This window comes from Mirounga angustirostris, unplaced genomic scaffold (genome assembly GCF_029215605.1).
Source record: "Mirounga angustirostris isolate CCGP_5_RB_7025 unplaced genomic scaffold, mMirAng1.0.hap1 SCAF_8, whole genome shotgun sequence".
Taxonomy (NCBI): Eukaryota; Metazoa; Chordata; class Mammalia; order Carnivora; family Phocidae; genus Mirounga; species Mirounga angustirostris.
In genome coordinates, this window is record NW_026991716.1 from 119,473,076 (window position 1) to 119,499,309 (window position 26,234).

The window sequence follows — 26,234 nt, forward strand, 5'->3', positions numbered from 1 at the left end:
GACCCATCTATGAGCCGGCCACATAGGTATCCTCTGCCTAGCACCTACCAAAATCCCAGACTCCCCAAAGGAAAGCACGTGTTCAGAATAAACCATGTTGTTTGCATAACCTAGGCACAGTGAATCACTCTTCATCAGTTAACTGTTGCCTGGGAATATTCTGAGAGCCAAGTTCCCAGATGTCGGCCAAGGGCTGATCTCGTAAGCAGACCTTTCTAAGGCAATCTCGAGCCTGTTAACTCTCTTCTGCACAGTTATGAAGCAATTAGTGTATGCCATCGGGGCTTATCTAAATCTTCCCTTCCCTATAATTATGTGTTCAGAATCCCAGAGGCCTGCATGTTTCACTACCCTGGAGACCCATCCATTACCGCAGCGCTGCATTGAGCTAGCTGGCTTTGCCCTCATCTCTCTACCGAGCTCGCCTCGCATTTGTAACCTTCCTGCAGCTCCCCCTGCAGGCAAAGCTGAGCACAGCATTGCAGCCCCGCCCCCGTCCATCAAAAGGCCAGGGATTTCCTCCAGTACTAGGTCTTTCCCAAAACTCCATGGAAGATGCTGGGAGTATGGGCAACCTGAAGGGTAGAGACTTGATGTTCTTAAAATTCTACAACCTTCCTCCCTTAGGAAAAGGCCAGGCTCCAGTGTTTGATGTATTTGAAGCGTTTCTCAATACCGACAACATCCAGGTCTTTGCTAATGCAGCCACAAGTTACATCATGTGCCTTATGAAGTTTGTCAAAGGACTGGGTGAGTGGAGTCTTCTTTTCGTCCCTTGTGACAGCTGGGGGCCCTTTCCTGGATGACTTTGTGTGGAAAGCCCTGGAGACAGGCCCCCTGCCTGCATGGAGCAAGCAAGCCAGTCACCCTGGCTTTAAGCAGATGGTGGTGTGTGTTGTGTATTCAGAAGCAGAAAGCTTACTGTAAAAGCAGCTTGGATTCTGTCCCTGGTTGCTATTTTTCATCATGTTCCTGGAATACTCTTGTAATGTAGCATATTTTCAATCTATATGTTACTTTACTCCAACTTCATTTTGAATCTTAAAATATTCAGCATTATATTCTATAATCGCCCTTATGCAGGAGCTGCTGTGGTCGATGTCACATAATTAGCAGCCTGAGCTGGAGTTTCCCGCTCCTCCTAAACAAAAATTAAGGATGCCTCCCCCTGGGCCTTATTAGTCATAACATTTCTTTGGAGGGTAAAAGTCCCCCTTCTTCGAGGCCTTGTGTGTTTCACAGACTACCAAGCTGATTTTCCGCTTAATTTAGCAATGCTTGAACAAAGTAGAGTCTTGCTATACAACATGGCCTGCTGTAGCAGATTTTTTTTAGAGCACAAGTTTATCTGGGGTGAAACGGAAGGGAGGGCAGTTAGTGAAACCAAAAATTTTAGAAGGCACTTAAGTCTTAAAGTTTTGAGAACCTCACCATGGAGTGCTCTTAGACCCTGAGGCTAAGAACAATTGGAAGAAGGACAATATACAGTTCATAATATTTTTTTAAATTTTTGCTCAATAATCTACAGTTCATTTGCAGAAAAAGACTGGACACAAAGAAGCTAGGTGATTTCATTCACGTTCCCCTTTTGGGGGAGCAGGAACAAAATGCAAGTTTCAGGATAAAGGCAACAAGTGTGATCTGTAGGCCATGGTTGTTCTAGTCTGTTATTTATTACATGTGCCCCATTCTGTTGTCACGTACACCCCGGGAAACGGAGGACTAAGCAGAAGGACAACCGTGGCCACTTGCTAATCAATTTTACAAACTAGGTTTCGGAGGAAGTTTCTTGTGAACAACAGCATCAGATTTTTTTTTTTTTTAACTCTGCTCTACATTAAATAGAAACCAAAAAATTTAGTATCTCCATCATAAGAAGACCTTAAAGTATGATCTTTGTATCAGGTAATAGAAAATTCAGTTCTTGTACAGGAAAAGCTCACTCCTGGGTGTCTCCTTTCTTCTCCCCCAGCTGCCACACTCATAGTCCTCTGACACTGGACGTGGAGGGGGCGGGTCTCACACCAGCTGGGTGTCCCATAACTCAATTCAATTCTGACACTCCCTGGAGTTAGCTCAGACTCCACAGGTTAGGGGCTCAGTCCCACAAGACTGCCCCTCCACTTCACGTGCCAAAACAAAGGTAGGTCCCCAGGTTACCCACAACTCTGACATGGCTACACACTGGAGGTTCCATGACCCCCACCCGTTGAATTTGGTTAGTTGTTGGAACAACTCACAGAACTCGGGAACATGTTTACCAGTTTCTTATATAATGAAGGATATAATAAGGGATACAAATGAACAGCCAGATAAAGAGATACATTGGGCGAGATCCATAAGGGTCCCAAACACAGGAGCTTTTGTCCCCATGGAGTGGGGGTGTGCCACCCTCCCAGCATGGAGATGTGTTCACCAACCCAGAAGCTCTCCGCAACCCCTACTTTTGGAATTTTTATGGAGGCTTCATCATGTAGGCAGGATAGATCTTTAACTCTTTTTCCAGGCCCTTTCCCATAGGACACGGAAAGGGGCTGAACATTTCAAGCTTCTAGTTGTGGCTTGGTCTTTCTGGTGACCAGTCCACATGCAAGAGCCCACCACGTGTTGCCTTGATTAGAAGACCCTCCTATCATCCAGGAAATCCCAAGGATTTAGGAGCTCTGTGTCAGGAATTTGGAGTCAAAGACCAAACATTAGAACACAAGATGCTTCTAGTATTCTTACTGCTTGGGAAATTACAAGGGTTTTAGGAACTCTGTGCCAGGAACTGGGAGCAGAGACCAATATATGCATTTGCTATTATGTCACAATCTTATATTTCATTTAAGAGTCATTACTGGTATTCTCTTATTCAGGGAACTGTTGAGTGCCTGCCATGTGGGCACACCAGCCTGTATGTACTATGAAGGTATAAGGATGAGTAAAACACGCTTCCTGCCTATGAGAGGCTCACAGCCTCTTCTCGGAAACACACATAAATCAATACTTACAATTCAGTAAGACGAATACTTTCGTGGAGGCTAGTAAAAAGAGAAAAGGAAAAGGGCATTTAAACAGAAATAAAGAAGCAGCTGAGAGAGATGTTTGGTAGTGGGGGCCAGTGCAGGCTTCAAAGAGGAAGTGATATTTGAACTCTGTGGAGTAAGCTATAGGTTTGCTTTTCTAAAAACAGGGTACATTGGAGGTACCCACAGAGTGAGCGATGAGTTGGAAAGAAAGGAAGGGGGCAGTTGGGAAGGGTTCTGTGTGCCACATCAGGATCCAGAATGTGTGGGGAAGGTTTCTAAGTAAAGAGTGGTACAATCACATACAGTGTTAGAAACCGAACTCTGGCAGGCTCACGTCCCCTACGTGGGGATGGGAGGCTGCAGGCAGAGAGTAGAGAGGGTGGGATTGGCTCCAGCTCATGGTAGAGGTGGGATCTGTGGGGCTTAGCACTGCTCCAGTGGGGGCCTGAAGAGGAGGAACTGAGCATGGCTCCCTGCTCCCCTTACAAGGACTGGTGCTACCCAGAAATAAGGTGTTCAAAAGGAGAGAAGATTAGGGGCGCCTGGGTGGCTCAGTCGTTAAGCGTCTGCCTTTGGCTCAGGTCATGATCCCAAGGGTCCTGGGATGGAGCCCCTGCATCGGGCTCCCTGCTCGGCGGGAAGCCTGCTTCTCCCTCTCCCACTCCCCCTGCTTGTGTTCCCTCTCTCGGTCTGTCTTTCTCTGTCAAATAAATTAAAAAAAAAAAAAAAAAGGAGAGAAGATTAGGTGTGGAGAAGAAAAAATAATGAATTCTATCTTTGGACATTTGGATAGGTTGAGCTTCTGTGAAATTCCATTCAAGTGGAGATGCCTAGCAGCAAGTTACAAATTTGAGATTTTATCTTAGGGAGGGAGTTAGAGGCAGCAAACAGAGATGCAGAATAATCGGTATGCGCTTGGAGGATGGTTTTTTCTGTGAATTATAAGGTGGAGTTACTTGTATGGGGCGTGGAGTCTGTGGGAACCGTTGAGCCCCCAGTAGTCACGCTGGCTGTGTCCCACCCCAGACTCCAGGGGGTGCCATTTGGATAGACTTTGATGTGTAACACTGCAACCTTGGTTTAAAAAAAAAAAACAAAAACTGGAATGCTCATTTTGACCAACAGGCTAAGAAATGAATTTATTTTTAATTCCCACCTGGTTATTTCAACATGAATTTGACCTAGTCTGTGTTTTTATATTGTAAAGTATGTTAATCCAAACCAGGGGCTGGCGAACAATGGCCTGCAGGCCAGATCCAACCCATTGATAGTTTTTATAAATAAAGTTTATTGGAACACAGCCATGGTCATTTGTCTATAACTAGTTTCGGGTTACAACGGCAGATTTGGGAAGCTGTAACAGAAACAGGGTGACCCGCAAAGCCTCAAGTATTTACTGTCTGGCCCTGTACACAAGAAGTTTGCCAATCCCTGATCTAAAATACAAATGTTTATCTTTTCTTTTTTAAGGAGAAACATGCCTCTTCATCTGAATTTTAACTGATGCCTAGTAATTAGGTCTGTTTACCCACAGGGGAGGGTGCCTAGTGGCTACGATTGTAGACAATTAGAAACAATTACAGTACCGTGGAATGATTTTATTAAAAGTATGGGAATAGATTCATTACGTGAGAAGAAAAATGGTAATCCTCAACTACTATTTACCTATAGAAAATCGAGATGCCCTCTACAGAACTGCAAAATCTCTAGATACGTACCACAAAAAAATGGAAATCATTTCAATGCAATTCAGTAGTCTCCATCCCCAAGCCCCAGATGTTTAGCCTCTACCCAGGGGCTTTATTTATCATCACCATTTAGCACAGAGCACTGGAAGCAAAAGGGTCCTTTTCCAAACAGAGAAGCCTAGTGCTTCACTCCGGCCCAGGGCGTGGCTTGTCGCCAAGATTGTCCTTCATCATCAAGCTTCAAAGTCACACCGTCCGCAGCAGGGGCGCGGTGAAGGGAGTTACAGTGTGCCCAGGTCCAAAAGAACACCAGCCAGCCACTGAAGGAATTGTGGTAGAATATGGGAAAAGTGTGGGTTAGTGAAAAGGGGAGTTACAAAATGGGATAATCCCAACAAAATAAGATGCACGGTATGATTCCCAACTGTATTTAACATGTACACATGCAGAGGGGGAAAAATGACTGAAAGGATTCTTCTCAGGGTCGCAGAGTTTGGGGTCAGTTTTTTTTTTCTATTTTAGTCAACATTTAATGAACGAATGCTGTGTGAATAAATAGGTCTCCTGTTGAAGGGGAACGCAAGAGTCATTTTGTCTGTCTGTCTTCCAGGGGAGGTGGACTGTAAGGAAATAGGAGACTGCGTCCCGGGACCCGGAGCCACGGCCCCAGACCTGTGCCTCCCGGCCCTGGATTACCTCAGGCGCTGCTCTCAGGTACCCTGAGCTCCAGGCCCTGAAACCCGCCTGGGACAATGCTCGCAAAACGGGCATGGATGTCTTTTGTCGAAGCCCAAGAGAAACACTTCCTGCTGACTCTGAGGAGAGTGGGGACTTAGATCTGGAGTAGGAATTTTTGTCCCCCCCTTTCCGTGAAGGAGAGAAAGAAAGGAACAAACATGTGCTAGAACACGCAATTCAATTGAAATCTCTGAAACTTGTCACGTATACTCAGACACGGGAACTGCCCTAATCTCTCTCTTTGTGTCAGGCTGTAGGGAGAGGGGTCATGAGGCCCTGGGAAGTCTTCATGATAGGACGTGGATGGTGGGGGTGCCACCATCGAAGAGAGACAAAGACAAAAGAGGGGCACATTCAGTCAAGATCCAGTGAAGAAATGCCATGAAACCACACTTATCAAAGGGAACAGCAACCTTCATTGTGCTAAATCCAGTAATTGCCATTATCCCAAGAGGATGCTCCCTCCTGAAGCCCTTTCTCCCCCAGGCTTCAGTAATGCTTTCAGTAGTTGCCCTCCCATCCTTGCAGGTCGTGTCCCCAGGCCTCTTCCTGTCTGTGGAACCACCCCCACAGTGATAGCAGCGCTAGTGTGAAGTCCCAGGGCTTTAGAAAGGATACCCAGCCCCAGCTTCTCCCCCTCAGCTGCCTCCACGAGGCCCCACGTGACAGGATCCCAGCTCCCTTGCCACCCTCAGATCCTTCCCTCTCGCTCTGTGTTCCACCCACACTGACTTTCTTCCCCTCAGATACGTGGCGCCTTACTGCTCAGGGCCATTGCTGTTCCCTCTGCCCGGAATGTCCTCTCCCCACATCTCCTTGAGACACTCTTTATCTTCCTGGATCTCATCTGAAACATCACCTCCTCAGAGAGACCAGAGCTTAAGTATCTACCAGCTCACAGCCAACGCTCCCACATTCCCTGGTCACTCTAGTATCACCTAATTTTTTCTATAGGCTTTATGTCCAAAATCGTATTTATTCTTTGTGAAAGGATCATCGTAAAACCCCCCCGGACAGGACTTTTGTCTGCCTCACCCACAGCTCCTTCCCTAGCACAGCAAGCACAATTCTAAGCCGTGAAGATCCTGGGGAATTTGGCCCACTAATGAGGATTCCTGGGGGACTGGGCTCTTGCAGTGAGGGGAATAAAGAACCCAGGGCAGTCTGTCAGGTCTGCTGCCGATACCTTCATCTGTCCCCACGCTGGCCCACAGATGCCTCCCTTTACCCACTTACTGGTGGCCTCATTGCATTGAAGCAAGGGAAGGGGAACTCAGTCTGGTACCCCATTTACCTATAGACCCTCTTCTCAGTAATCCCCATAGAACAGTTTCCCATAGGCAAAAGCTCTTAACATGTTTTTGTGGTTCCCTGGGTCGGTTTACAAAAGGCTATAAAACTCATAGGTAATTGAGATGCTGAAAAAGTATCCCTAGAGCCTTTTTCCTCTACCTTTTTGTTTCCACTAAATGCTGTTTCATCTGCTCCCTGGGATAGATGCCTCTCATGAGCTCCCATATGAATCCAAATCACAAACCACCTCAAAACTTGCATACGCTGGGAGCTTTTCTGCTTTTCCCTAACCCCAGTATTGCTGGAATATAATTTTATTCTTCTTTAACTCCTCGAGTGCAGCTTTTTCCGATATATAATTGCAATTTGGTATTTTGTTATTTAGTTACTGGCCAAAATCTACAAAATGCCCTTGAAGCCAATATTCCTTAGTGGGCGACTTGCTAGCTTGCCTCGGAGACTTCAGGAGCAGTCGGCGAGCAGTGAGGATGGAATGGAGTCGGTCCTGTCTGATTTTGATGACGACACTGGTGAGTTAATTGACTGAACTTAGGTTATTTGCTATGTTCATATTCCCAGACACTTAAGCCATGAGTTCAGTAGCTTATAGGTCATAAGAATGATCATCTATTTATGTTGCTACCGTTTTTAATTTAAATAGCACAGGCCTACCTAAAGTTGCCATGGACTGCTTAGAAACATCATTTGATGTCTTGTCTCCAAACCCATCCTTTTTAGACAGATGCCTCCATCCAAGCTCAGTGCAGATCTGCAGACTCCACTAAATATAGTTTCTAACTCTGAATTCTCTATAATTTAGCAAATTGGAATGTGGTTGCATTGGTACTTAAATTGGCTGGTAATTGTCTTTAATACCTTCTAGGAAACACAATCATTATGTAATTACTTCCTGCAGGACTATTTGCTTAGAGACTGGGGAAATTAAGCCACTACTGAAGAGAGAATCTATTTGTGACTGGTGGAACTGAAGGCTCATTAAAAGAATAATTTTAAAGAATGTTTCAAATTAGTTCCCATGTAATTTCCTGTGGATTGGAGTTCAGTCTAGTAACTTTGGGAAATTTTCAGATGGGTTAACTCACGCTCATGCTTGTCTTCTGACTCAGTCGACCCTGCCCTGTTCTAGATCTAGAAGTGGAAATTATATCCTTAAAGGGGACTAATAACTGGCATAGGTTGATTCAAACCCTTGCAAAAGGAGTTTTGGGGAGGGTTTTTTTTTTTTTAAATTTGCTTTTTTATTCATTTTCAATTTTTTTTATTTTTCTATTATAAATTCACTTAGAGTAGTGAGAGGATTTACAATTTTCTATAGGGCTTTATAAACAGTAAAGCCTCACTAGTTGAGACTAATTTTAAGGAAGAACCATAGGAAAGAACAGCTAATGTAGAGAACAATTAAAATGGAAATTGGCTAGATGTTGCCTAATAGAGGTTTCATTTAATGATTAGTTAAGAAAAAATTTTACTTAGCCTCTTAAACCTCCAACCCAGACAACTATAAACAGAAGCTAATGTTGTTTATCTATATTACAGTCTTTAAAACAGTTGTAAATGGTTTGTGTGCGTAGCAGTCAGCAATCCTCTTTCCATTGTGCAAATCATTAATCCATTGTTTTTTTCTAGGCAGCCCATCTTCTTATGGATAAAGTTCAGCCAAGACCTATGTCAGGTTTTCCACATTATCAATTCATTGAGACCTTTCAATTATAATTGAAATTATAATCTTCGTAATTATATATGAAGCGTAGCTAGCTCAGAGAAAAGAATTGAAAGCAAAGGCTTCAACTTAGTACTAAAAATTGATATGCTCTCCCTGCTCAGCGGGGAGCCTGCTTCTCCCTCTGACCCTCCTCCCTCTCATGCTCTCTCTCTCTCTCTCTCATTAAAAAAAAAAAATTGATATGCTCTTAGATGTTATTCCTCTGGTTTCCAAAAGCAAGTAATTTTTTTTCCCTATTGAAATTTCAAACATGGATGAACCTAGACAGAATGGTATAATGAACCTTCATGTACCCGTCACCTAGCTTTATGTCCATCCATATTAACTTATGGCCAATCTATTATGTATATTTACACGCACACCCTCACTATCTCCTCCCCCCACTCACATCCTCTATTTTAAACCAGATCCCAGACATTATAGCATTTCATCTGTAAATGTTTCAGTATATGTTCTTTAAACATAACAAACATGACCATAATTCCATTATCACACCTAAAAATTAACAGTAATTATTGAATATCAAATATCCATTCAGTGTTAACATTTCCCATTTTCTTATGTCAGTGAATTTTCAGGATTCACATAAGATCTGCACTCTATGTTTGGCTGATAGGTCTCTGAAGTACTTTTCAATCTCTAGATTTTCCTCTTCAACTCTTTCTCACTCCTTTTCATTTGTTGAAGAAGTGAGGTCCCGGGGCCTGTGGAGTTTTCCACGTGGACTTTATTGGTTGTACCCCCTAGGGTGATGCATAACATGTGATCCTGGCTTCTGCATTTCCTATAAATTAGCTTGTTCACACCTGCTTATATTTTGAGTTTCATGAGCCTTTGTCCCCTAATTTTATTATATTTGTGGGTTCATGTGGGTTTAGCTTCCTATGAATGGGGATGTTCAAAATTGTGGAAGTAGGTTTTTTAATGGGAATATTCATTTTTTTTAAAGATTTTATTTATTTATTTGAGAGAACACGAACAGAGGGGAGGGACAGGGAGAGGGAGAAGCAGGCCCCCCGTGGAGCAGGGAGCCCAACGCAGGGCTCCAACCCAGGACCCCGGGATCATGACCTGAGCCGAAGGCGGATGCTTCACCAACTGAGCCACCCAGACTCCCCAGTGATTAATGGGAATACTTAAAAGCTGCCATCTTTTGACAGTTATCTTTCACAGGAAAATGAGAAGTATTAGAATTAAAATGTAGGGTGGGCTATTTTTTTATACTCTATTCTAGGCACTTTAGGATGAAGCTAGAGAAGTCGAGTCCTTTCTGTGCGGCACTTATCTGAGCGGCAGGTTCACAGATTTCCAAAGGCAGGGGTGAGCAGGAATGTTGCTCAGACAGGGCTTCTGTAAATGGCAAAACTAAAATTGTTCGGATCTAATAAAAAGCATCTCATGCTTTTCCCCTTCCCTAATAATGAGCAATACTAAAAGTGAGTATGTTATTTTATTTTTATTTTATTTATTTATTTGACAGAGAGAGACACAGGGAGAGAGGGAACACAAGCAGGGGGAGTGGGAGAGGGAGAAGCAGGCTTCCCGCGGAGCAGGGAGCCCAATGAGTATGTTATTTTAAAAATGAAACTCTGAAGGGGAGGAGGAGGACGGAGGTGTGTACTGAGAGGTGAGCCGCCCTGGGCATGCGATTCTGTCGATGCGCAAGCACTGCTCCCCATCCGTGCGCAGTACACGAAGTGACTCGCAGGTACCCGGGCGGAGAGAGCACCAGCAGCGCTGACGGCAGGGTGGCAGCTAAATTCAAAAGAGTGCGTAGATTGCAAAAAAAAAAAAGAGAGAGAGAGACATGGACCTTTGAAAAAAGTGGGGCACGAAGAAGAGCAAAGAAAATAGACTAGCACACACAAGCAACAAAAGAAAAACTGGATGACTCGGATGTCATCAAAATTAAAGACTTTTATGCATCAAAGGACATTACCAAGAAAGTGAAAGGACAGTCGAAAGGAGAACATGTTTGTAAATCCTATTTCTCATATCTCATATCTCATCTTAATATCCAGAATATATAAAGAATCCCTAAAACTCAACAAGACAACACAATTTAAAAATGGGCAAGGGACATGAATAGATATTTCTTAAAAGATCGACAAATAGCCGATGAGCACGTGAAAGGATGCTCCACATCATTAGTCATCAGGGAACTGTAAACCAAAACCACAGTGCAATGCCACTTCACACCTACTAGGATGGCTATGGTTAAACAAACAAAAAATAAGTGTTGGCAAGGATGTGGAGAAATTGGCACGCTCACAGGAATATAAAACGGTGCAGCCTCTATAGAAAACAATTTGGTATTTCTTTAAAAAGCTAAACAGAACTACTAGATGACCCAGAAATCCCTCTCCTGGGTCTATACCCTAAGGAATTGAGAGACTGAAACAGATACTTACACTCCTATGTTCATTGCAGCCTTATTCACCACAGCCAAAGGTGGAAACAATGCAAGTGCCCATCAACAGGTGGATGAACAAACAGAACATGGTACAACATACAAGGGGATATTACTCATCCGATACACAGTACAACACGGATGGACCTGGAAAACATTATGCTAAATGATATAAGTCAGATGCGGAAACACAAATACTGCGTGATTCCACTTATATGAAATATCCAGAATGGGCAACTTCATAAAGACAGAAAGTAGATGAGAGGTTCCCAGGGGCTGGGGTGAGGGGAGAATCGAAAGTTACTGGTTGCAGGGCTTCTGTTTGAGATGATTAAAAAAAAATTTTTGGAATTAGGGAGTGGTGATGGTTGCACAAAACCATGCACGTAATGAATACCACTGAATTGTATATGTGAAAAGGGTTAAAGTGGCAAATTTGTGTTATATATTTAAAATAAAATAATTTTTTTAAAAAAAGATATACTAAGATGATACAAAAGGATATTTCATTATTTTGGTATTGTCAGCTCCCAAGAAATCTGACAGTTATTTCAATATAGTAGAATTTACCACCTCATCTTCTTCCTGTAGGAGGATGAGAAGAAATTTTGGGGTTTTTTCCCCCCTTTGACTTTGTTAGAGCATGTAAATCATAATCTGCCCATATGCTTGTAGACACTCCGGGCTACCACACCATATGGCACACTTCGACACTGACAGTGTTCGGGTTGAGCTTATGATGACTCTGTATCGTGTTCGACTGGATTTCACCGAGATCTGCTTCTTGGGTTCCAGGGCTGATAGAAGTCTGGATCATCCTCCTGGAGCAGCTGACAGCAGCTGTGTCCAACTGTCCCCGTCAGCACCAACCGCCAACCTTGGATTTACTCTTCGAGCTGTTGAGAGATGTGACCAGAACACCTGGTAAGAATTTCTATGTCTGTCTTTTGTGGGGAGTTGTCATACATACAACTTTTTTCAGGAAGGTATTTCCATGTGTCTGCCTGTTTCACAGCTCTTACCCTAGCCTTGGTACAGAGCTTCATGCATAGTAGATGCTCAGTAAATACTTGTTGAATAGCAATGATGCAGTGGTGGTTAAGATATGTCCTGTTATTGTTGACATGTCTTCCCACCAGTCCATTTACAGATAATGTACGCTATCCAGTTAGTTGGGTGTGTTGGATCCCTACAATAATCAGGCCAAGGTTATTGGCTTTGTTCCATGATTACAGCCTTCCTCTTTAGCTGGATCTTACATGCTCTTGGCCCCAGGGCTGTCAATAGGGCTCGCTGAGTCTCCAGTGACATAAACAAATCACTCAAAAGTATATACTATATTAAGACAGCAAAATCCTGAATGTATAAAGGTCATGGATCGTTAGACTGAGAAAGAGACATGTAGGGGCGCCTGGGTGGCTCAGTCAGTGGAGCATCTGACTCTTGATTTCAGCTTAGGTCATGATCTCAGGGTGGAGCCTGCTTAAGATTGTCTCTCTCTCTCCCTCTCCCGCTGCCCCTCTCTCTGCTCGTACTCACTCTCTCACTCTCTCTCTCTTAAAAAAAGAAAAAGACATGTAATGATCACCTAGTACCTTGATAGTACAGGAAAAGAATGGCCCTGAGGAATTTATTTCTTCTTTTGAATTAATCAAATTTAGCATGTACACTTAACACATGCAAATTTTCCCAAGATCCAAGCAACTATAGAAATTTTAGTTTTCACAGAGTCAGAACCACAAATGAACCCACTAGTTAATTCCATAGTAATGAGTTTTGTATTTATCACAAACTGATGAAGACTTGATAATTGATACTGTTTTAAGATCCATTGCAAAATTTATAGCAGAATTTTTTTCAGAAAAGCCAGCATAGCTACTCCCATATGTCAAAAAGTTATAAGTCTTTTATCCAAAAATAAGCAGGTATTTTATAGAATTAATTATATGCCTCTCTTTCACTAGTCAGTACCGTTTTCTGTTTTCACATTGCCATTAAATGTGTGTGAGGAGCACCTAACCTAATTAATTTTACTAGAAATCTATCATCAAAGGAACTTAATAGTGATGAAGACAAAATGGGTATATAATGATTGCTGAAATATATTGAACACCAAAAAAATTACGAACACCCTAAATGGTAAGAGCATATAAATATTCCACAGATGTTAAAATGAGTATTTGTGAATAACATTTAAAGTATATATACTATGGAGTACAATCACAACATTATGAAATTTTATCCATCTGTAAATACACATGTACATTCAAAAAGACTAGAAGTCAAACATGAAAAGGTGATTATCTCTGTGGGTAAGGTTTCTTCTTTGTATTCTCATGTTGTTTTCCGTGTTTATTAGAAAAAGGATGCTTACTTTTGTAATCAGAACTTTAAAAGTCCATCACTTTCACAAGGATTTTCATTATAGCATTGTCCATAAAGCAAAAAAATTAGAACACCTTAAATGTCTATCAGTAAGGGAACAGATAAGTGTTGTGTATACATACAATGGAATTATGGTATGTGGCAGTAAAAATGAGGAATATCTAAATCCACTGACACAATGATCTCTAACACATGTTAACGTGTTTCTTGAGGTTTCATATAGATATTTGTATGTAAACTTTAGGGGATATTTTCTTATATGTGTATATGCATCTGTATGTTTCCATCTGGGGACTGGAGTTAATCAGATGATACTTTAGCTTTATTGGTATTATTTGAATTTTTCATGATTTCATGTATCATTTGCATAACTAAATTCATACAGAAACAAAAAAGAGGAAGATTGAACCCCACGTCTGGCTCTGCGCTCAGCAGGGAGTCTGCCTGAGATTCTCTCTCCTTCTCCCTCTGCTCCTCCCCCAATTCACGTGCTCTCTAAAATAAATCTTAAAAAAAAAAAAGAAAAAGAAAAATGCCACTGAAGACCATGTATTCCCCAATCAGTAGTAAATTCTTTTTCCTTGCAGCTTCTCGGCGGCGGGCGGGGGGCTGGGGGGGTTGGGGCCCTCCTGTGAAAGAGCTGGGCCATGCCAAGCCATGACGGTAACTTCTGTTTCCCTACAGGGGAGCTGCTGTGATCACAGTTCTGATGCTGACTTTTCTTTTTCAGGACCAGGATTTGGTATCTATGCAGTTGTTCACCTCCTCCTCCCTGTGATGTCCGTTTGGCTCCGCCGTAGCCACAAAGACCATTCATACTGGGATGCGGCTTCTGCTAATTTCAAGCATGCCATCGGCCTGTCTTGTGAGCTGGTGGTGGAGCACATTCAAAGCTTTATACACTCAGGTACCTGTGCTCCCACAGCAGTCCTTGCTGAGTAATTTTTTCATGGGAAGCATCACTGTCTGAAAGTGCTTATAAATACCAGTGTGTGATTTTTGTCCAGAAATTAGTAAAAGAGAATTATGTGGTCAGTGCCAACCTTCTCCTGGATTATCAAAATGAAAATTGATACTTAAAATACATATGTGACTAAAAATATAATGCCATCTAGTAGATCTGTGCATGAGAAGAGGGGAGGCAAGTTCAAGTATATAATCAATTAAAGAATTAGTCCTGTAGTCTGGAAGTGAGAGGCCGGGCAGATCCTCCTGCTTCCTCTGGGAGGCTAAATGGAGGAGATAAGATTTTAGCAAAGGCTTCAATTATAGGCAAGAAGTTGCTTAAGAGGTTAGGGGTGAAGTGTCTTAGTATCTGTGGCATTTTGAAAAAGATCTGAAAGTATGTGGTGGATAGCATACTGAAGTCAGAAAAAAAATCACTGTTAACCTTAGATGTTATAATTCCATATTGCCTTTGGCTTTTCTTTATAAAGAGGTAAGGGACTCCCTTGTTGGAGAGGTTAGAAAAACTCGTGAGATGTCCACCCCAAGGGAGAATCAAAAAGCAAAGATAAGAAATGGGTAGCTCTACTAAATTTAAGAAGGACAACTTGCCTCCACAAAAAAGAACACTAATTGAGAAGGAAAACAAGTGGGTGTTTCTACATGTAAGCAATAACTGTCCTTAGGGATAGATGTTCTCAACTGGATCATTGCTTTGCCCAGCACAGTACCATTGAGGATTCCACTGAAAATTGGATCTGTGTCATCACAAGGACTTCAAGGAAAAGAATACAGATGTATTCCTTGAATTGGGAAAATAGAACGTTATTTGGGGAAGTCTCATTTTCTTTGGGGATAGTGTACAGACTGAAGCCAGACTGAGAAGTTGAAGACAATAAGATGAGAGAGGATTTGTTTGCCAAGAGCATTTAATTAGTCTATCAGCCATAAGGAAAGTATACGTTTCATTTTTCTCTTTTTAAGAATTTCAGTTTTTTTTTTTAACTAGCTACTATTCAGGCTGTATGTGTTCTATTCTGTGGAAGTAGATGAATTATATGCATAACTTCGAAAAATGTACCATCAACACATCAAAGTAAAACACATATTTCATCATGAAATGGTTAATACAGGCTAAAATTGAGTTTTTAAAAAATCCAAGAAAATTACCTTTTCCACCCAGATATTTATATGTCTTTTTATCACTCAGACTTTCTCCTGTTGCTATAGATGCCATTTCAACCCCCTCCTTTACAACAGAGTTGAGTGAAATCTTGGTTTTACTTTTCCATGTAGACATCAGGTATGAGAGCATGATCAACACGATGCTGAAGGACCTGTTTGAGTTACTGGTAGCGTGTGTGGCCAAGCCCACAGAAACCATCTCCAGAGTGGGCTGCTCCTGTATTAGGTAAGGAAAAAAATTCCCTAGCTCTCCACAAGAGTTTTTTTATTATGAAATCCAAGGGAATTTAATTCTTTTATTGTAGCAATCCACTTTTTGGGTCGCTTTCTAGAAGTAAAAGTATCTGTATGTATATGCCAATAATTCCTCATTTCAGTATTTAATCAACAAGTATTTATTGTGTACAAAGGCATTATACGAGAGGTACTCGGCTGCATGGAAAGTCAGCCAAGGTCCCTGCCCTCGAGACACTAATAGCCTTTTCTAAAGGACATAACAGAGAGAGACGCATAGAAAATGATAATAGGAAGGAGTTACTATACATGCCAAGGAGGGCAGGGGAGTAGATGGTCAGGAAGATCTTTTTCTATTAATGACACTTGGCCAGATCCCCCGAGGTGGGCAAGATTTTGCTAGGTGGGGACTTGTAAGCAAAACATCACAGACCTAATTATGGAGATCAGAGTCACAAGTAACAAGAGGGTTTTGGTTATTTTGGTTGTTATTTGTCTAGGAGTAGTAGAAAATGGGGCTAGAATGGAAAAAGTAGTACAGACTATATACAGTCTTGCATTCGAGCCTCAGTTGAAACATTGCTGTATTTGTCATGGGGACCCATTGATGTTTTTGTAGTGAAATGCCTTAGGAAATAGTGTTGGGACAATGGCACACCAGTTGGATTGAAGACAAGAGTGATAAGAGGCAGCAAGGCTTGCGTGGAAGCTTTGGAATAAATCTGTGCATGCTTCTGTAAGGGCAGCAACATGTACAAATTCAAGACTCCTTTCCTTGTCTCTTTGAGCAGGTACGTCCTCGTCACCGCGGGCCCCGTGTTCACTGAAGAAATGTGGAGGCTTGCCTGCTGTGCCCTGCAGGACGCCTTCTCCGCCACCCTCAAGCCCGTGAAGGTAAATTGCTTGCAGCAAGAGCCAGAGCGGGTTCCCATCTTCATGCCTCTCAAGTAGGGCATTTGGGTGCTGCCTTCCTCCTCTTAGCAGGCAGTCTCACTTGAACTCCTACAGAGGGGGGAGAAAGAAGCTGTCAGATCAGTGCTTTTGTCCCAGACACAGGGATGATGGCAACTCCAGGACGGGGCCCGGAGGCACCCAGGGAACCTCTGCTGTGTTTCTCCCCAGGATCTGCTGGGCTGCTTCCACAGCGGCACCGAGAGCTTCAGTGGGGAAGGCTGCCAGGTGAGGGTGGCGGCCCCCTCCTCCTCCCCCAGTGCCGAGGCCGAGTACTGGCGAATTCGAGCCATGGCTCAGCAGGTAAGGACTGGGGACTTCTAGAAGCTTCTTACTGTCAGTCTTGTATCACCAGACTGCCTTTCATTCCCTTAGGGAGATACCCTTCCTGGCTCTGACATCTTGTTAGTACTGTTCTTGATGAGGAATGACTAAGCCAGTCAACAGCATTATAATCCTCTCCACCATCTCTTTCTCAGTGCGTCCTCCAGTGCCCAGATCAGTTAAAGTCCTTTCTCTGCCTGGCCACTACACTTCATACACCACCTGACTTGCTTGGACTCCTTATATTATCCATATTTGCTTGAATATTGATGTTACTTACCGTCTACGAATGCCTAAGGATGGCAAACCTATTTGGGTTTTTTTCTAGTATCTCCCATACAGAGCTTAACATTTATAAGCTGCTTAATTTCAGTGGAATGTAACTCATAAGTAAAATTAAAATAATGCAGGGATCACCGTGTACCAATGACTTTTTTTTCTTCTGGCAGATGTCAGAAGTCAGAAAAGTTGGTTGTAATCTCCTGAGTAGCAGAGACCATATTCTTACCTTGGTGTTCCTAGAGGAAGGCATATAGAAGACACGTAGTAAATGTCTGTTGAGTGAAGAGAGTTACTAAATCACAAAAGGCCTTCCAGCATTACCACTAGCTACAGACATGCCCCCAAATACTTAAGTGACATGTCAATCTATCTCTAAGACTGCATGGGGCTTCCAGCAGCAGGATTAAGCACTATCCCTAAATTTACACATATTCATAATCGTGAGTGGTTGTTGAGAATTCGGTCTATCATGTATTGGCAACAGACATGTTTGAAGTATGTCTTCATATGCAGAAGATATTTTGCAAATGTGTGTGGTATGTTTAAAACATGAAGCAATTTTTATAAATGTATATGCAGTGTTGGATTGAATTATTGGATAAGTATTCTAATTCTTTAAAGTGAATTGGGGATTATATTCAAAGGTGCCCTTTCTCTAGAAGGTCTGTTTAAATCCTTAATAAAATCTCTCCTTAGTACAAAAATAATCCAGGATACCCTGATTATCAGTTGAGAAGTTTCCTGGCGAGGTCCAGTTTCTAAAGGACTTTCCCTAACACCCCTCACATAGTGGATCAAGAACCTTCCACCTTCAGCTTCTCCCGTCATCTACTGTCCACATTCATGACACCCCAGGACATGATGGCTCTACTGTTCGGAAGGGAGAGAGCACATACCACTGACGCATCCACGGCCAGTCCACAGAGGTTGGAAGGGAAGGAATGTCATAAAGCTGCAGTGAAGACCCACTTCCGTCCACATGGCTGTGGGGGACAGCTGTAGCAGAAGGGCACCGGAACGAGAGGTGGTCCTCTGACAGGATAGCTTCCCTAATGGGAATCCATTACACTGCTAAAGATTTTCTGCATGAGCTTACAGTGGGCTTCCAAACTCATCCCACCGCACAGCAAGAACATGGAACCTTCTTCTGAAACAATAGATCATTAATGGAGAAGAAAGGCAGAGGCCATTTAGTGAAGATTTTACTTTGTAATATTTTCTCTTCCTCAGTCCCCAACCTTTCTATTCTATCCACCTTTCAGATAACCCAGATAATTTGATAATTCTTACAAAATTTGGAAAGAAAACATTTTAAGAAGACTTCTGTTTTCAAAGGGAAGAATCAAGAAGTGTTTACTGTTTTCTTAGTCACTTCTCCCATAGTCCCGTAGAGTAGCATGGCCACATCTGTAATCCCTACAGGAGGTCCTAATTAATTTCTATTCCTGTGTTGGATGGAATATAATACCACAGAGACATCAAAATCAAAGATTTTTTACAAACAGAACCCCTCTTTATTTACTCTCAATATTAAATTCAGTGCTTGCTAGTTGGAGTGTAATGAGTTGTCACATGATAAAATTAGTCGTGTTCTTAGTATTAGTGTCAGCTGCTAACTTCTGAATATTTATTCTTCTGTTCTAATGCTATGCGTACGTAATACACACATATTAACTCTCTCAACAAACACACCAGGTAGGAAACCATTATCAGCCTCACTTTATAGGTGAGGAAATGAGTAGGAAGAGTAAGCAACTTACCCAAGGCCAATCAGCTAATCCCTGGTGGAGTCAGGTTGAGGATGATGGAGCTCTGAACTGTACCTTTGCAGGTGTTTATGTTGGACACCCAGTGCTCACCAAAGACTCCAAACAACTTCGATCATGCTCAGTCCTGTCAGCTCATTATTGAGCTGCCTCCTGATGAGAAGCCAAATGGACACACCAAGAAAAGGTAAGCAACTAATAAGCTTAAACATGTGGGCAACTTAGAACAAGGGAAGTCCGTTTATTTTCGGTTATGGCTCCTTGTAATCCAAGCTTTAGCTAAGAATACTGAAAACATTTGTAGAGTCATTTAGCAAAGGTTTTTACAGAAAATTGTTCACTTTTTAACCAGAGCTTCCACGTTTCACATGTACTAGTTTGCCATAACAGAGTACTATGCACTGGGTGGCTCAAACAACAGAAATGTATTTGCTCACAGTTCTGGAGCCTGGAAGTCCAAGATCCAGGGGGCGGCAGGGTTGGTTTCTTCTGAGGCCTCTCTCCTTGGCTTCTGGATGGATGCTTTCTCCCTGTGTCTTCACATGGTCTTTCTTCCGTACATGTCTGTGTCCTAATCTCTTCTTATAAGGACACCAGTCACAGTGGATTAGGGCCCCACCCTAATTATTTTTCAAGACCTTATCTCCAGATGCACAGTCACACTGTGGTACTGTGGGTTTGGACTTCAACATATGAATCTGGAGGGGGACACAACTGAGTGTGTCTATAGTATTATCCATATTATGCTTTTTTAAAAAATTTGTAGTGTGAGGCTTGATTCATGTTGTTTTGGGGGAGAAATACATCAACTTCTCCTGAGCAATCCAGCTGTCAGGAGACAAAAAGATCTGTGCCCTTCCACATGAATCTTGCCCTTTTTAGATTTATTTATTTATTATTTTAGAGAGAGTAGGGGGGAGAGGCAGAGGGAGAGAGACAGAACCTCAAGGAGACTCCCCACTGAATGCGGAGCCCAATGCAGCCTGATCCCAGACCCTGAGATCATGACCTGAGCCGAAATCAAGAGTCGACGCTTAAGCGACTAAGCCACCCAGGTGCCCCTAATCTTGCCATTTTTAAATACTACCATTTTGCCTAAAAAAAACGATTGTTCCTAGACTTGACGATAATCGCCATGACTGAAATTTCCCATTTTTAAATTTCCAGCACACAAATAGTAATGATAAGTATTTGAGCACTATACATGAGATTCAGTGGCTAGATATTTCCCCTCCCATTTTATCCATGGGGAAACATTCAGAGAGGCTGGGCCACCTATCCAGAGACACACAGCACAAAGGCATGGAGCCACTTGGCATTATTGGATTTGACTCTTATTACAGAGCAGTTCTTAACTTAGCACAGGATGTAGCGCAAGATGAGTTAGACCTAAGGAAGGTTCATGTATATACTGTCAGGTGCATCCTCAAAGGTCCATGCTGAAGTCACCCATGGAAAAAAAGACCTAAATCAAATTGATTATAATATTAATAAAGAGAAACCTGGGTGTGATTTTAAATCGCCGTGGCATTGATAGCCCCGAGCTTCACACAAACCACTGAGTATGAGAGCTTTAAGATGTAGTACTTGAAATTCTGAATGTTTCTCTCTGAAACTGGCATTAGCATGTCTTGTCAGCCACCTGTTGGGCAATTAACTCTCCAGGAGGAGATCTTTCCTTTGCACTTGGCCTCAGAAGCACGCACAGTCCCCTTCATAATGGGTGTGCGGAGAAAAAGGTTGAAACACTTGGGTACAACAAATTGAAAAATTATCTGTTGATTTTTGTTTGTTCCAGGTCTTTTTTTTTTTTTAATCTCCTATCAGCATAGGTGATTAAGAGTTGCACATCTGTAACCAGTTATTTCACTTTTTCGGTACCTTTCTGAAATTTTTATCTCACTATTGCTCCGGCTGCTTCCCTTTGTTTTCTTATTGTGCAGCATGTAGCTTGAACCTAAAGAAAAAGGAATTTTCTGTCCTTTTCACATGCACACTTAGCAATTTTATCTCCTAAAGCATCAAAGGGGCTATCTTGGGTTGATAAAGATACTCCATAATTCACACATGGCCTTGCATCCACCATCCTTTTAAATGTTTTCTGGGAAAGGACTTTCCAGCTCTCAGGGAAGACGATAGATCATGTCCTGTGGGCTAGGGTGTTTATACCTTCCGAAGGTTGATCAGACTCACCTCTCTGGCTGTGGTTCCTGCTTCAGGAGTCCAGGCTGCCAGGGGCACAGGGTTGAGGTGTCTGAGCCATTTCTCAAGGAGAACATTTCCTCCAGGCGGCAATCTGTTCAGGCGCCTGCGCTTAGAACCAGCCTGTTCGTGTTACTCCATTTGTCTTAGACACTTACTTACATCTTCCCAGGCCCTGGGGACAAAGATGAATAAGATACTGCCCTGGCCCTTGAGGACTTTATAGTGTAATGGGGCAGACAAGGGAACAGATTTGAGTGATGGGCGACAGGATTTCCCTTTAGTTAGCATCCTATGGCTGTAGACATGAAACGCTAGACCAACTTGGTGGCTTTTAGAGCCTCGTCTTCAGAAGAATGCATATTCAGGGTTCCTAGTACCTTAAATAACTTAGCAGAAGGAGGGGAGAATGGGGAGTTATTGTTCAAGGGGTATTGAGTTTGGGATGAAAAGGCTCTAGAAATAGTGGTGACAGTTACCCAAAATTGTGCAGGTACTTAATGCCACTGAATTGTACTTTTAAAAATGGCTCAAATAGCAACTTTATATCATGTATATTTTACCACCAAAAAAAAAAAAAAATCATTTCAGTGATTTGTTAGAAAGGGTTAGAGTCTGTAAATGACAGATCTGTGCTGAGCCTTCTGTGTCCCCTCAGTGCAGGGGGGCAAGGCCAGCCTTTAAATGTACAGAAGCATCTGTGTTCTTTTCTGTTAAAAGAGTCATTTTTATTTATTTATTTATTTTATTTTCATTTTTAATTTTTTTAAAGATTTTATTTATTTATTTGACAGAGAGAGAGATAGCGAGAGCAGGAACACAAGCAGGCGGAGTGGGAGAGGGAGAAGCAGGCTTCCCGCTGAGCAGGGAGCCCGATGTGGGACTCGATCCCAGGACCCTGGGATCATGACCTGAGCCGAAGGCAGACGCTTAACGACTGAGCCACCCAGGCGCCCCAAAGAGTCATTTTTAAATGCAAGGTCACAGCTAGACATATTAACATAATTGGATCTTTGAAATAAACAATAAGAGTTGTCATACTTTTATAATTACCCTGTTAAGGGAATTAGTTTGCCACATAATGGCATAAGCTATTTTCATGCAATTCCAAGAGCAAAGTGAAACCATAAACCACAAACCACAAGGGTGAATATAAGTCAGTAAAGGTAGTACCTAGAACTGAAATTGTTTACTTAGAAGAGGCCAAATCACCAAGGGGCACATGTAAGGCTTCCTTATGTGCACTGTGCCCACTTCTCAACCATAAGTCCTGGCCAGGTGTCTATTTGCCCCACCCCACCCCCCATGCCACATAGCTGACCTGAGGGGCATCTCAGTGGATCCAAAAGAACATTCGGGGCCCACAGAGGAGTCCTGTGATGATGATGGCAGGAAAGGATGCAGAAGAGAATTCCAGGTGTTGAGTGAACACAGCTTTCTCTCTCCTAGGTTTGGTTTAGAAAGCTTGAGTTATCTATTTCTTAATTTTGCGAATGTTTGGCCCTCATCCATCTCACGTGCTGGAAGCCCTGAAGTTTTTACGTCTATGCACCTAAAGCATTAATAGTTAATCCTGGTAAACTGGTTTGGTCCCTAGAGAGATAGATTTCAGTGAGACTGCTCACAACTTTGGGCTTGAAAACAAAGTCCAAAGGGTAGAGAAGAGAGCCAATTCAAATTCACAGAACTGACCAGACATTGTTACTTTCTGATTTTAGTTCCTTCATAGTTGCAAGTAATAAAATGTCAAATGTTGTATCCCTTTACTGTGTCTATACTGAAAAGTTTTTTAAAACAGTAATATTACATAGCGCCTAGGTTTGAGAAAGTATTGGCAATTCCATTAATCATAATTAAAATGGTGATCATGTAATGCCCCCAGAAGTTGGCCTTTTATTTTTTTTTAAGGATTTTATTTATCTACTTGAGAGAGACAGAGAGCACACCTAAGGCGGGGACGGGGGGCGGGGGGTGGCAGGGAAAGGGAGAAGCAGACTCCCCACTGAGCAGGGAGCCCGACGTGGGACTTGATCCCAGGACCCTGAGCCGGAGGCAGACGCTTCACTGACTGAGCCACCCAGGCACCCCGAAGTTTGCCCTTTTTGAAGGAAAGCATTGAAATAAAGCAGTTTAGTGTATAATTTTGCCTATGTCATTGTATAGTGCGTAATATCAGAATCACTTTAAAGTAACCCGCATGGGGCAGAAGGCTACTAATCAATCCCCTTCTTTTCTTTTGAAGCGTGTCTTTCAGGGAGATTGTGGTGAGCTTGCTGTCTCATCAGGTGTTACTCCAGAACCTGTACGACATCTTGCTAGAAGAGTTCGTCAAGGGCCCCTCCCCGGGAGAGGAGAAGACGGTGCAAGTCCCGGAGGCCAAGCTGGCCGGCTTCCTCAGGTACATCTCCATGCAGAACCTGGCGGTCATATTCGACCTGCTGCTGGACTCGTACAGGACGGCGAGGGAGTTCGACACGAGCCCTGGGCTGAAGTGCCTGCTGAAGAAGGTGTCTGGCATTGGAGGCGCGGCCAACCTCTACCGCCAGTCGGCCATGAGCTTTAATATCTATTTCCACGCGCTGGTCTGCGCCGTCCTCACCAACCAGGAAACCATCACGGCCGAGCAAGTGAAGAAAGTGCTTTTCGAGGACGAGGAGAGAAGCACAGACTCGTCCCAGCAGTGCTCGTCCGAAGACGAAGACATTTTTGAGGAGACGGCCCAGGTGAGCCCCCCGAGGGGCAAGGAGAAGCGGCAGTGGAGGGCCCGGCTGCCCTCCCTGAGCGTGCAGCCCATCAGCAACGCCGACTGGGTGTGGCTGGTCAAGCGGCTGCACAAGCTGTGCATGGAGCTGTGCAACCACTACATCCAGATGCACCTGGACCTGGAGGGCGGCATGGAGGAGGCGCCCGTCTTCAGGAGTGACCCGTTCTTCATCCTCCCCTCCTTCCAGTCGGAGTCATCCACCCCGTCAACTGGCGGGTTCTCGGGGAAGGACACCCCTTCTGAGGACGACCGGAGCCAGACCCGGGATCACACCAGCGAGCCCGGCAGCCTGAGGGCGGGCGGCGGGGACCTGCTGCTGCTGCCCCCGAGCCCCAAGGTGGAGAAGAAGGACCCCGGCCGGAAGAAGGAGTGGTGGGAGAGCGCGGGCAACAAAATCTACACCATGGCGGCCGACAGAACCATTTCCAAGTTGATGACGGAGTACAAGAAGAGGAAGCAGCAGCATAACCTGCCCACGTTCCCCAAAGAGGTCCAAGGGGAGAAGAAGGGCGAGCCACTGGGTCCGAGGGGCCAGGACTCCCCGCTGCCTCAGCGTCCCCAGCACTTGATAGACCAGGGGCAGATGCGCCATTCGTTCAGCGCGGGCCCCGAGCTGCTGCGACAGAAGAGGCCCCGCTCCGGCTCCACCGGCAGCTCCCTGAGTGTGTCCGTGAGGGACGCCGAAGCACAGATCCAGGTGGGTGCCCGGCAGCCCGGGGAGGCTGGGAGGCGCACCTGGCAGTGGGGCGGGGGGCTTCCAGGGGCAGACGTGTCCCCCTTAGGGAACACTCACACATTCTGCGAGTTGACAGACACCAGTTCCCCTCCGAAGTCAGAGGGTCGCCTGAGCCTAACACATAGCATCTGCCGGGGTCAATATAGCTGTGTGAAACTGACATCTTACTCTTACGTAACTTCAGGAATTATTTTTATGGGTTATAAGAGATACTGAGAACTCGGAACTCACCCGAATAAATAAGATGGAGCTGAAGCTTCCAAAGTGGATGTGCTTTCACTGGCACTGAGTCCTGAGTTTATCACTGGAAGATGCACTGAAGAAATGTGTAAAGGGGAAAAAAAAGCAAAGTGCCTATTATTAGATGGTTATACCAGTGAATATCGATGTTTTCGTCTCGAGTTTTTCTCACCCATTAGGAGCACATAACAATTTTCATCTTTAGAGGGCTTTGAGTGCTCCTGTTCCTTCATATATTTAAAATGAGTGATTCCATGGTACATCAAAAACTCAGCTTGAGAAGAAAACAATGTTGGTACAGTTTGTTCAATTTAAAAATAGATGAGATGGTAAAAGAGGAATAGAGGGATCTAGACATTTTTGGGAAGGGTAGATAGGGAGTAGATAGGGAGCCCTTTAAAAATAATCCAGGGGTTTAAAATGGTGGGCCTAGGATCTTAGATCCTAGGATTCTGGGAACCTACACAAGAACATAGTCTCAGAATAAACATAAATTTGGACTTAACATGAATCTTGCAAGATGCCTTATTTTCCTCTAAAATACTGGAACATAGAACCAAATTTCAAAATCCACAAAAGTCAGGTGAGACTTGCAAAAGTCCAGTCAAAGGGAGATGTATGGTTATTCTATAATAGATGACCTTCTTGATAAATGTCTTAATTTTTTTTTATGTCTTGGAGATTTGCTTATGACTTTAAAAGTTATCCTGAGTGAAGGTAGTCCTATTCCAGTTTGCTAGGCATTATAGAGACTGATCATTTAAAATGTCCTATGTCCTATGGAAATTTCATTATGAGAAGGCAGGAGAGTTTTTAAAAATCTGAGGAATAAGTAAGATTTTTGTCCAGGCATACCTTGGAGATATTGCAGGTTTGGCTCCAGACCACTGCAATAAAGCAAATATCAAAGTGAGTCAAATGAATTTTTTGGTTTCCCAGTGCATGTAAAAGTTATATTTACACTGTAGTCTATGAAGTGTGCAATAGCATATCTAGAAATATACCTACATACCTTAATTTTAAAAATACTTTATTGCTAAAAAATGCTAACCATCCTCTGAAGTTTTCAGTGAGTCAGTCTTTCTGCCAGTGGAGGGTCTTGCCTCACTGTTGATGGCTGCTGACTGATCGGGGTGGTGGTTGCTGAAGGTTGGGACAGCTGTGGCAATTTCTTAAAATAAGGCAACAATAAAGTTTGCTGTGTTGACTCACGAACGATTTCTCTGTAGCACGCAATGCTGTTTGGTAACATTTACCCACAGAACTTCTTTCAAAATGGGAGTCAGTCCTCTCAACCCTGCCGCTGCTTTATCATCTAAGTTTATATAATATTCTA

General features: G+C 43.3%; 1 protein-coding gene across 4 annotated transcripts in view; it reads left to right on the forward strand.

Annotated features, from left to right (window-relative positions):
- Positions 1–26,234, forward strand: part of ARFGEF3 (ARFGEF family member 3) — a 174,088-nt gene that overhangs the window by 136,759 nt on the left and 11,095 nt on the right. For all 4 annotated transcript variants that reach the window (XM_045865618.3, XM_045865620.3, XM_045865619.3 and 1 more), the window contains 10 exons: positions 628–750; positions 5,310–5,413; positions 7,116–7,260; positions 11,680–11,808; positions 14,000–14,176; positions 15,511–15,625; positions 16,425–16,527; positions 16,756–16,887; positions 19,022–19,143; positions 23,401–24,619. In XM_045865618.3, the coding sequence (XP_045721574.1) occupies positions 628–750; positions 5,310–5,413; positions 7,116–7,260; positions 11,680–11,808; positions 14,000–14,176; positions 15,511–15,625; positions 16,425–16,527; positions 16,756–16,887; positions 19,022–19,143; positions 23,401–24,619 (2,369 nt within the window). The remainder of the gene's footprint in view (positions 1–627; positions 751–5,309; positions 5,414–7,115; positions 7,261–11,679; positions 11,809–13,999; positions 14,177–15,510; positions 15,626–16,424; positions 16,528–16,755; positions 16,888–19,021; positions 19,144–23,400; positions 24,620–26,234) is intronic.